General features: G+C 38.4%; 1 protein-coding gene across 2 annotated transcripts in view; it reads right to left on the bottom strand.

The window, feature by feature from the left end:
* nphp4 (nephronophthisis 4) overlaps positions 1 to 13326 on the bottom strand; it is a 168279-nt gene that overhangs the window by 54521 nt on the left and 100432 nt on the right. For both annotated transcript variants that reach the window (XM_084138425.1, XM_084138426.1), the window contains exon 11: positions 3250 to 3305. In XM_084138425.1, the coding sequence (XP_083994551.1) occupies positions 3250 to 3305 (56 nt within the window). The remainder of the gene's footprint in view (positions 1 to 3249; positions 3306 to 13326) is intronic.

The raw sequence follows: 13326 nt of genomic DNA, 5'->3' as shown, positions 1-13326 counted from the left end.
GCAACAACAAAAAAGATAATGCAAAATATTCAAATACATATATGTAGATAAACAGATATGGCATATGTAATGCCTTAAAATAATTAGTTCATGCGTTCATGACATCAAGACTAGGTTATTTAATGCTCTTATGGGTGGCTGCCCTGCACGCTTAATAAATAAACTACAGCTGATCCAAAACGCAGCAGCTAGAGTTCTTACTAGAACCAGGAAGTATGACCATATTAGCCCGGTTCTATCAACACTGCATTGGCTCCCTATTAAACATTGTATACATTTTAAAATATTTCTGATTACTTACAAAGCACTAAATGGTTTAGCTCCCCAGTACTTGAGCGAGCTCTTAACGCATTATAGACCTTCACGTCTATTGCAATCTCAAAATTCCGGCCAGTTGATAATACCTAGAATATCAAAATCGACTGCTGGCGGTAGATCCTTTTTACATCATAAGAAGAATGGCGCCTACGCTATTAGTCTCTCTGTTTATCCCAAGGTTTACCACATCCAGACTGCCACATCCAGGCCGTATCCAGATCTGATGAAGGACCTGCGCCTGGACACGATGACAACACAGTCCTGAAGTTTCAACTAGTCTCTCCCCTGTGAAGGCCCTCTTCTCCTTCCCTTTACCTCTGTACAGATACAGTAAAACGTTGTCAAAATAGTTCCGGTTCACATGGCTACTCGGAAGCGATAAATAATTCTGTATTATACATTTTTAAGGCCAGACAAGAAATATATACCTGTGCACATATATATTCAAACGTGCATATAGAATAAACACGTAGTACGCATGTGCACGCCGTCAGCGTTTTCACAGGTTTGTGTTTTTAAAGCTTGCACAGAGATAAAAAAATAATAATAATAATAATAAAAAAAATAATAATAATAATAAAAATTATTATTATTTTTTTATTATTTTTTTTATTCAAGGCTTGCACCTTGGAACCTATTTCAAGGTTTGCGTTCTCGGTTGTTGTGTGAATGAGCAGGCCGGAGCGCGTTAATGGTTTTCTGTTAGAACGGTGTCAGGTAAGCGACCCCTAAGTTAATAACTAATGTTCTTTGCAACAGAAGAGAATCAACCAAAACTAACTTTAGCTGGACAATAACTTTATTCTAGAGCTGCTGTAAAGCCAAAACAATCTCTGTTACTTTAATTTCCTATTATCACGGTAAAGCGGCTTTGAAACAGTCCATATTGTTAAAAGCGGTAAATGAAGGTGACTTGACTTGACTTGACTTTGAAGTAAGGAAGCACACTAAGTTATGTGTATGATGTGTCATCACATTAGATGTGTGTTAAATATTTATGAAAGCCAATCTGTGGTTGATATCAGAGAACAAAGCATGCTACAAGTTCTGATCCATTATCTTTCCTTTTTGGATGCACAGTGACTAAACCAGTCTGTGCATGCTACTCTGAATCCATGTATGAGAGAGAGAGAAAATTTGAGAACGAGACGGAGAAGTGATGTGCCACATCCCTGACAACATTTTCAGACAAAGTGAGGGACTCAGGCTTTATTGAACAAACACAGGCAGCAGGGTCGCTGAAAAAAGCACTTGAATCAACCTTTCCAAATTGGTGTCCCTCTAAATTAGTGCCGTACCAAAATCGATGCAGACCAGATCCATCCTTCTGTGCTGTGGAGCCTAGGAAGTGTCACTGGATATTTTAAAGGGTCTTAAAGGTCTGACAGCATCTGCTTTGTTTTCTTTTGTTTTGCAGAAGTGTTAAATCAGGCTTTACTGAAGAGAGAGAAAGCCAGAGCATTTTAGATCCAACATGTTTCTGTCTGCGAGCTAACAAAATCGTTTTTTTTACGGACAGACACTTTCAATACACTATCTGAAAATGGAGGGAGTTTATACAGGTATTAAAGTGCAAATAAAAACCTGACTGCATTTACACAGTATTTTGTCTAAACAAAAGTTTTTCTCTCTTTTTTCACTTCTCTTGTAACTTAGCCCCATCAGTAAAGATCTTTAAAAAATTTAATTGGGGGAATTGTGAGCAGTAAATATATTTGTTCTGATTTTGATTGCACTTTGCATATGCAGCCACTCTTAAAGTTTAGTGTGTGTATGTATTCTTGTCATTTTAATATTTTTTTTTACATGTTTCTACTTGTGAAGCACTCAAACTAATGCAAGTTTGCAGTCTGTGCTGGCTGTGAAACAAAAATAGACTGTTCTGCAGAATGATGCAAAGACACACCATTATATTGGATTGACCTTGTGGGTTGCATACAAAACAAACAAACAAACAAAAAAACAGTGTAATCCAATTAAAAAAAAGATTCTTATGAACTGGATCTTTTTAGGGAATCAAAAATATATAGTGTAACCAGTGTATCCTATTTCCTGAAAACAAAATCAGATCAGATCAAGTCAAAATCAAAATCAAAACTGAATCAAATCGAATCACATTGGATCAAAACAAAGCAAAAATTAATTTAATCAAATCCAAACTTAATCTTCAAAATTATATCATATCAAGTCAAATCCAAATCACATTGAATTGAATCGAATCAAATCAGAATGGGATCAAATTGCATCACATTGCACTGAATCAAATCAAACTGAAATCTAATTGAATTGCACTGAATCAAATCAAAGCTAAACAGAATCTAAATCAAAGCAATTAAAATCAAATCAAAATCATATAAAATAAAATAAAAATACCAAATCAAAACTGATTATCAAAAAGTTACGTATCAAACTGAATCGACTTGCATCGCACTGAATGAAATCAAATGAAATCAAATCAAGCCCTATCCTTTAAAATGAACAGACCAAAAATGTTAACTGGTAGTTGGCTTGGTATATTTGTACACCTCATAAATCAGCAGTTGAACAGGGGTCATGAACCGCTTGTGTGTCTGTGGGAAGTGATAAAAGTTAACACAGTGTGCTATCTGAAGAATAGTGGTACACTCTCCATCCTGGCCTTCAATACTTCTTTCTTCAGTTTGCAAACCCTCCCTGTGACTTCTCAAGCTTTCATGGTGAAATGCTGCCGTAACTCCCAGAAACCAGCGCCCATGTGCTTGGGTCAGCAGAACACAGCAATGAGGCAGCTCTGATTCTATCCAGCGCAGTTTCTCAGAGACGTTACAAAATCACAGTTGGGGTACATCAGAATTTGTTCTAAAACTCCTGCCATTCTGGTGCCAAGGAAGCAAACTGCACCCTGGGAAAGAACAGGAGGATTTTAGAGTGTGAAGATTTCGAGTGACTTACCGCTGGGCCGCGTGAAGACTGCAGCGTCGAAGCCGTCGGCTCCAAGATGCGTTCATCTGAAAGTCAAGAAAATAAAATAAAAATTAGAGCACTTCAAACACTCACTTGCTCCTCAATTGTTCACATTTGCATAAACTGAAATATCTCCTTCACAACAGGTTTCAAATTGTTAAATAATGTCACGTTGAGTTGAGTTATTGCTAAATGACTCGTATGGCAATAGATAAATATTATTAAATGATTCAAGGTTAAAGTCACCATGAAAACAAAATGACAATTCATTTTTCTTTCTTTTGTTTTGGGATATAGCAGTATTTATTATAAATGGTTTATTCATGCACATCATTATTAAAAAAAATAAAATACATTTGCCCTCATATTCTTTAATAAAAGTAACTTCCCCTTCATCTTGCAACAACATCTCTTCTCTTCCCTGATGACGTGTTTACTGGTGCGATGGCGGGACAACCTGCCACTCACATGACATCACAGCAATAGCAAACCACAATCATCCAATCAATTCCAGATGGATGAAATCAAATCCCGCCCAATATTTTTTCTTGTTCGAGAAGCCACTTCATTTAGATCACAAAAGGGAAGAAAAGACTATTGTAACTTCCGTTGCCTATTTTAAAAATTAAAACCCAAAACCATGCAACTATACATTTTCTCTCTTTTTCATTACATTCCTTAATCCTACAATGGCCGTGAAGCCATGTGTCAGTGAACACCATGAGAACATGAGTCCCATTTGTCCAAAGCAGATTACTATTCCAGTCTACACCGCATTATGTCACCAAAATGTGGACTGCTAGGACTCAGGGTGGCATTTGTGACAGGGCCTTTGGCTATCTGGCCAATGACTGCTCATTTGCATTCATGGTGTAAAGACAGCCTGAATGACCCACTGAATGAATCACATTTGTCACGTAAGCCTGGCAGCGGTAGAAGGTCCTGGGCTGGGCGAGAGAAGGGGTCAGAGTCTCAGTGAACAGAACATCATTCCCTCGTTCAGATAATGAGGTCAGCTCTATATGCCACTATACAAAAAATCTCACAGAGACCCTGTTTTTACCCAGAATTAACATCAGTCTCTAAAAAGCATCCAAAGAATTGTTTTTATCTGATGATTCATGTTATTAAAAATGCACATGACCACATCGTACAGGTGTGTGTCACATACAGCTTCAATTGGCCACCTCACCTGTCAATAAATAAATAAAAAATAAAAAAAACAACAACATGGGCTTTAAGCTTAAGGCTTTGAAAGGACTAAAAATTATTTGATGCAGTGCTATCTGACTATTTTGAGATAAATAGGGTGATGTTTTTACTTCTTTTGATTTTGTGCTTTATTAACACAGAAGAACACTGTTTTAATAAGTGATGTACACCACCATACAAAAGTTTGGGGTCTGTACGTTTTTGTTTTGTTTTGTTTTTTACATTTTTGAAGGATGTGTCATTGCTCACCAAGGCTGCATCTATTTGGCCAAATACAGTAAAATTTGGAAATATTACAATTTAAAATATCTGTTCTATATTTTAATATTTTTTTTAAATGTAATTTATTTATTAAAAATTACATGAATAAAAAGTTCAAAAGAATTTTTAAAAATGTTTCATATTTGTAAAAATGTAAAGTCTTTACTGACCCTTATCATTAATTGAATGCGTCACAAGAGACACACATTACTAACCTTGTGTAACTGCCGATCATCTCATCTGAACACCTGTGATCGGATCACCCCAGGCGGATGTTAATAGTGGGTGTAAACAGAGTATGAGTATGAGGAAGCTCAATGACAGATTCTCATTTGCAATGACTGCTGCGCATTTGTGCTCCTTCATCTGATCTAAACCTCTTTAAACACAATTACCAGATGCTTGGATGAGAAGGTCATAAGCTGCCTTATGTTAAACCAGACACTTTTTATGACTCACTCTTGTTTTTGGTAACTGATTTTTAAAAGATAAGCGCCTGACAACAGTGAAATCCTATGAGAGTTTTGAAATTGGACTCTTGGGACTTGACACCAACAGAAATGATGCAACACTGACAGAATGTGCTAAACCATCTGTGCTCAACATAGAACATAGGGGAACAAATAAGTGCACATAAATCAGTCCTCCTTTAAAATTTAAAGTAAAGCCATAACCTATCACAAAAGTCCATTTCTGTTTTAAAAATTACATATTATATGGTTTCCAATTCCAAGGAGTAGCTCTCTAATGTTCTGGCTTTTTATTGAATGTGAGACCCTTGACATGTCCATCCATTTAGTACGAAACCCCTGGTTAACTGGCCTGAAGGGGCTTGCGCTTTAGGCTATTGTGACTTCCCAAAACCCTGACTGAGTAAATGTTCTGGATGGATTTTTATTTAAGGAGAACATCCTCTCAGCCACCCTGGTGTGCTTTGTCAGCTGGATCACCTTCCTGTCTGGAACAACAGATATTAAACCTACCTGATGGTTTTCGAGTTTGTGAAGGGAACATTAATAATTAATATCTCTATTAATCAGAGGGATCTAATGAGAGACTCTAATTAACCAAGGGACAAGACTATAGAAATTAAACTTGGATATATTTTAGAGTAGTCAATGTGCTGCTTGTACAGCAGTATATATTTACTGTCCTCTGAAAATAACTCAACATACAGCCATTATTGTCAAAATAGCTGGCAACAAAAGTGAGTACACCCTAAGTGATAATAGCTGTACATCGTTTAACCATGCAAAGCCACGTGTCCTATTCATCATGTTCATGTTTTTGTCTGCTTGACAGGACCATACAAATTTGGGTATCTTGTATTAGAGCAATTCAAATTTGTGCTTTGAGTGCAATTCTCTCATACTGACCACTGGATGTTCAACATGGCACCTCATGGCAAAAAACTCCCAAAGGATTTGAGAATTAGAATTATTGCCCTCCACAAAGATGGCCTAGGCTACAAGAAGATTGGTAACACCCTGAAACTGAGTTACAGTACAGGCCAGGGTCATACAGAGGTTTTCCAAGACGGGTTCCACTCGTAACAGGCCTCGCAAGGGTCAATCAAAGAAGTTGAGTCCTCGTGCTGTGCATCCGGTGCAGAAGCTGGCTTCAGAAAACTGATGCATGAGTGCTGCCAGCATTGCTTTAGATGTTGCAGAAGCGGAAGGCCAGCTTGTCAGTGCTCAGACCATACGCCGTACACTGCAACAAGTTGGTTTGCATGGCCGTCGTCCCAGAAGGAAGCCTCTTCTGAAGCTGGCTCACAAGAAAGCCCGCAAACAGTTTGCTGAAAGCAACCTGTCCAAGAGCATGAATTACTGGAACCATGTCCTGTGGTCTGATGAGACTAAGATAAACTTGTTTGGCTCAGATGGTGTCCAGCATGTGTGGCGATGCCCTGGTGAGGAGTACCAAGAAAATTGTGTCTTGCCTACAGTCAAGCATGGTGGCGGTAGCATCATGGTCTGGAGCTGCATGAGTGCTGCTGGTACTGGGGAGCTGCGCTTCATTGAGGGAAACATGGATTCCAATATGTACTGTGACATTCTGAAGCAGAACATGATGCCCTCCCTTCAGAAACTGGGCCGAACGGCATGATAACGACCCCAAACACACCGCCAAGATGACAACTGCCTTGCTGAGAAAGCTGGAGGTGAAGGTGATGGAGTGGCCAAGTATGTCTCCAGACCTGAACCCTATTGAGCACCTGTGGGGCGTCCTCAAGCGGAAGGTGGAGAAGAACCATGCATCTAACATCCAGCAGCTCCATGATGTCATTATGGAGGAGTGGAAGAGGATCCCAGCAACAACCTGTGCAGCTCTGGTGAATTCCATGGCCAGGAGGATTAAGGAAGTGCAAGATAACAATGGTGCTCACACAAAATATTGACACTTTGGACAGTTTTGACATGTTCACTTAGGGTGTACTCACTTTTGTTGCCAGCTATTTTGACAATAATGGCTGTATGTTGAGTTATTTTCAGAGGACAGTAAATATATACTTGCTATACAAGCAGCACAATGACTACTCTAAAATATATCCAAGTTTCATTTCTATAGTATTGTCCCTTGAGTAGATCTACTAAAATGTTTGCTGAAATGTGAGGGGTGTACTCACTTTTGTGACATACTAATATATATATATATATATATGTATATATATATATATATGACAATTTTGGTTGAATTTGAGGTTTTCACAAAAATTAGTTCATTAAGCCCTCGTCTAGCGATCCCAATGCTCCAAACAGCAATTAAACATCTTAAAGTATTTTTATTTTTAAGTTTTCTGAGATGAGTACCTTTCCCTTGTGCATGAAAATTGACGTTTTACTCTGCTTACTTCTCGACAACTGGTCCTTCCCCTCAGCACAAGTTTGGTATCGTTTTGAAGTGCAGCATTCCAACTTTGTGAATATTCACAGCGAATTCTCGATGACATGAGTCTGAACCAGTGAAATGTGATTTTCAAACTCATGCTGATGTAAACAAAACTATCTTACTCATGCTAACTGACAGATCCGAAGCGTGCGCACAAAGACAGCTCAGACAGTGCGATCCCGTTATACACATATACACAGAATTACAGTTTTTCAAAATATCTGTCTTGGCGAGTATTCAAGCAAACCTTCTCTGTTATGTCTTAAGTTAACATTTGGTTAACAAAAAACATTATTATGTTTATTATCACAGAGGAAAACAGTTCCACAACATTTTTGTGGAAACCATGATTAATTTTTTCAGGATATTTTGATGAATAGAATAGAATCTATTTGAAATGAAAACCTTTTTGTATTTTTATACGTCTTTACTTTCACTGTTGATATATTTAACGCATCCTTGCTGAATAAAAGTATTTAATACCAAAACTTTTGAACAGTAATCTATCTATCCATATAAAATCCATATCGCCCAAACACTAGTATGGATACTTAAACAAGTATCCATACTAGACTTTTTGATCATTATTTTCCTGTTTAGCACTATAAAGCTGCTTTGAAACAATATGTATCGTATAAAGTGCTATATAAATAAAGGTGACTTTATTTGACTTGACAAGCTACAGAATATTCTTAAATATTCAGAAATGAATCACATGCGTTCTCTGAACGACACTAAAATAACATCATCTATATACATGATTGCACATTCTGTACAGTCTCTGTACTGGAACAGTCACAGAGGACATTCAGAGATGTGTCTGCGTGTGTGGTGGCGTTTTCTTGCTGAGTGAAGGTGACCACACTGTTGAGTGACAACAAGTCTCTCAGTCATGCCTCCGTCTGATGCTCAATCTGTTTCTGCTGCATGTGTGAACTCATCACCCCATCCAACACTCTTCCTCTCTCTATTTCACTCACTTTCCGACACCCTCCCCTCTCATTTACACTTCCTCTCCTTTCTTCACACCCTCCTGCATGTCTAACTTTCACTCTCACCTTTTTAATCAAATTTTGAGGGTTTTTTTCTTTTTCAAACTCTGCAATACATTTCTTCTCATTAATCCTCAAATGATAGAACAGAGAAGAGAAAGACAAGTGATGACCAATCATCTCATATCTTGCTCTCTTTCTGACAGCTAAATGCATTCAGAAATCACATCACAAATAACATCAAACACTAAACACAAAAATAAACACACATATTTACAGTTTGATCGTCAGCATCAGCTACTTCTAAGTTATTAGAAACAGAAATGAGATCTCCTGAGACAGAACCAATCAAGTCTTGATTGACTTCCTGCGTAATACGGACGGACAGGCTGCCACGTCGGCAGTGATTCACACGGGCTAATCGAACTGCTGACATGTGCACTACGAAAACAGCTCTCATAAATACGCATGGGTGTTCTCACTGCCATGCATTCATTATAAATCACGTATTTGTAAAGACTGTGCACGATTGGCTAAAGGGCAGAATCACAGGCGATCTTTTTGCGTTTGATCAGTGTTCATTGGTAGTAGATAGAACAACCAACATCAAAGAGAGAAATTAACACATTCTGATCATCACTGCCTGCGCTCTGCACCCTTTTCTTGAAATCCAACTCTTTGACAGTCAACACATCAAAACAACGTACATTTCTGCTGTAAAGAATGAGAGAAGTTGAAAAGGTAGATGCTGACTTCATGAAATATTAATAGATTTGTTATTAATCATTTAAAGGCAAAGCCTTTAAGCCTTTTTGACATTAAAATACCATATTAATAAGCAAAGTAATCTATGAATAAGCCATATGAATGGTAACTGGTAAAGTTGGGGGGTTATGTTAACGTCAAGTCAAGTCAAGTAACCTTTATATACATAGCGCTTTATTCAATACAGATTGTTTCAAAGCAGCTTTAATGCAATAAACAAAAAAATACCAGTGTTAAAGAGTCATGAAACCCTGTTTCAGCATTTGTTCTCTGCATTGAATATATACAGTATACAAACATGCTGTTAACTTTTGAGTCTTATTTGGTGTTTTTAAAGCCGTTTGATTGGCTAAAGGGCCAGGGACACATAGTCTCATTAATAAATATAGCTGCAAGCAGCAATTATCGGGGCCAAGCAGATTAAGACGACAAGACGTGTCAGACCAACTGCAACAATGAGCAATTAAAACATTTAAAGAGGATTTTAGGCGAAATGGCTGAAAAATCATATAAACAGTAATAAAAAATATGATTTAATTGATTATCACTTTCGACCAATAGCTGGCGCAGTTATAAAACTGATGTGATGTGGTCAGAGTGAAGTGACAATGACACATACAAAGTTTGGTGTCAATATGTCAAGGCATTGCAGAGATAAAGCCTGAATAGTCCTTTTGGCATCGTGCATCAACTTTGCTGCTGCGCTATACGAAAACGGTTTCGTCTATCGACACGAAATCCATAACTTTTAGTTGGCACTGTCTGGAGATGATACGATTCGATTTTTGTGAAAATCGGACAAACGGCCTAGGAGGAGTTCGAAAAAGTAGGTTTTGAATGAAAATCAAGATGGCGGTCAGGAAGTTCGGCCAAATAAGGAAAATTTTGTTTCTATGTTCTCGGCTTGACCCAAGGAATCTATTAAGACCAGTGACATTTCAATAGCCAGATATATTCAAAAGTTATTAGCCTTTTTGGAAATTTTGTTATAACTTTTGACCACTAGGTGGCGCTGGTTCGAAACTTCTCATGCTCATTCAGGGCATCGTGCTGATGACCCATACCAAGTTTCGTAACAATCCGTTCATGCGTTCTTAAAATACAGCATTTTAGCACAAAATTCAAAATGGCCGACAGCCAAAATGGCCGATATGGTAAAATTGTATATCAGTCGACTCGGCCAACGAGACCAATTTTATGATTTTTGGACAAACTGTTCAGAAGTTATAAGCAAAAATAGCCATTTTTCATATCTCCGGACCAGTAGGTGGCGCTGCGCCGAAACGCAGCATGTAGCCTCAGCTCATGCTTGTGATGATATGCCCCAAGTTTGGTCTGAATCCGATAAAACGTTGCGGAGATACAGCCTTACGTCTGTTTTCGCAAGCGCTACGTAAAATTTGTTCGTGGGTTTATCGAAAACGGTTTGACGAATCAACTTGAATTCAACTTTTTGTTGGCATGGTCTGGTGATGATCTGGTTCAATTTTCGTGAAAATCAGAGCAACGGCCTATGAGGAGTTCGAAAAAGTAGGTTTTTCGGAAAATTCAAAATGGGGGAAAAATTTCCATGACGGAAAATGACGTCATAGGGTGTAATTGAATCGTCTTGAGCTAGGGAATCAGAGTAGAGTTCTCAACGGGCCTGAAAATTACAACCCGACCCGACCCGGCCCGTGGCTTTTAAAGCCCGGACCCGATCTAACCCGACACATCAACATAATTATCTGCCCGAACCCGGCCCGCGGCCCGACGCGCGTCGGATTTTTTTTTCTTCTCATACACGTATTATCATGACCAGCAGACGGGAATTCAAACCAACCTTTAATGTTCACGCCTTTTAATAATACAAACAATACAAACAACTGAAACAATAAACTTTAAAATATCTAAATAGGCTGTAGTAGCGACGGTGAATTCACCTGCGGCAAGTTTACTTTTCACCAACTCCATCTTCTTCTCTCCAGGCTAAAGGTTTGCACGCAGCGGCGTCAGGTCTGCCCCCGCCCCTCTCCATAATGCACGTTGCACGCAGCAGCCAGACTTTCTTTACGGTGAACAGCAGCGATGATTAATAAAAACTTTTTTTTTTCACTGAGCGGAAAAGATTAAGCCCGAGGTCCGACCCGACCCTAGTCATTTGATTATATTTTTGACCCGAACCCGGCCCGAACCTGCGGGTCCCGTCGGGTTTGTCGGGCCGACCCGACCCGTTGAGAACTCTAAATCAGAGGACAAAACAGAATTTTGTTTCTAGCCCTTGTGGTTCAAAAGTTATTAGCATAAACAAGAGTGAAACTTTGGACAGTTGGTGGCACTAGAGGGATTGGTTCTAAGACACCAAATTTGCTATGCTGACAGATTGGACTGTCCTCTATCAGTATGCCAAATTTCATAACTTTCCCGCAAGCGGTTCTATGGGCTGCCATAGACTCCAAGAGCGGAAGAAGAAGAAGAAGAAGAATACTGAACGGGAACAGATACAATAGGTGCCTCCGCACCTTTGATGCTTGGCCCCTAATTATGAGACACAGATGAGTCATCAATGTATATGTTACAAGAAAACATCACATCCTGTGACGTTGACACAAAGATTAATTTAAACCCGGAAGTTGAAAATAGTGCAAAAATGTTTAAACTGAACAAGCCTTCTCCTACAATCAAAACTAACAGATGGAAACATTGACTTCTATAATGTTCAACACACAAAACTCAAAATTTTGGTTTAGGGTTTCATGAACCTTTAATAAGAGTAGAGTTCTTCAACTATGAAATGAATAAAATTTCAGTTGTAATGCAGCTCTAAAAAGACAAGTGTGTCATTCACCTCAATTTGGTTCAGTGTTGATTTATTTAGTTAATGGTTAAATAATGTCAGTGTTGCAAAGTTCATCATCATTAAACAAACTCAGTTCAACTATAAAGCAGCTCTATAGATGACAATAGTGTCATTGTTCAGCTCAGGTCAGTTCAGTGTTGATTCAGTTCAGTTCAATAATAGTGCAAAGTTCATGGACTGATCAGCAATAAGCTGCTCTACAGAAGACAACAGTGTCGCTATTCAGCACAGGTCACTTCAATGTTGATTCAATTGAATTGACATGTTGCTGAGTTCATCAATTATGAAACAAATTTGAATCAGCTATAAAGCAGCTCTACAGAAGACAATGTCATTATTTGGCTCAATTTAATTCTGTTTTGATCTACGCTACGTTAATACTAATGAAGAAATCTCATAGACAGAATAAGAGATAGAAAGATGATAAGGCATTTGAAGATTCATGCATGTAGGGAGTCCATGCCTCAGAAAAGAGAGATACAGAAATGACAGACTTGGCAGAGTGCCTGGCCCTCAGGCCACAAGCTTCAGCCCTCTTTGCCCAAGAAGGTACAGCTCAAGTGAAGAGGAGTTAAAAAAAAAGCAAGAGTGAAAGAAGACAGCGAGCATATGTTGCTGTCTTCTTTCATTCTGCCCTTGACTATATGAGTTGGCAAAACCTGAGAGATTCAAATTGACCAGAGCACATTTCACCCGCACAGCACTGCAGAAGTCGTGCTGGTGGGTCAGACCCCCAACCTCCAAACATCTCACCCACCATGAGCTGATTTCTATCTGAAACTGTGAAATGAGCGATATGCAAAAACTCCTTTTAATTGGAAGGCAGAGATTGTGACGGAGAAGTAATTAGTAGTAATTAATGTTGTAATTATTTCCCCCTAACATATTAGGGGTGATTCACTTGGGCATGGCAATTATTTTTCAAACTATTCAGGATCAAATCCACAACAATTAATTTCAGATTTTTTACATTATACACAATTCTGTTTATGGGAAACCAGTACATAATACTTGACAGTCAAGGACAAAAAGACTGAATAAGCTTTATTAAAATATGTTTAAATATATAATATAATACTTTTAAAATAAAATATTACTTAATAT

Source organism: Abramis brama, assembly GCF_963993115.1.
Source record: "Abramis brama genome assembly, chromosome: 16".
Lineage (NCBI taxonomy): Eukaryota > Metazoa > Chordata > Actinopteri > Cypriniformes > Leuciscidae > Abramis > Abramis brama.
Note: the sequence above shows the minus strand (reverse complement) of the source record. Positions and strands in the feature narration are given on the sequence as shown.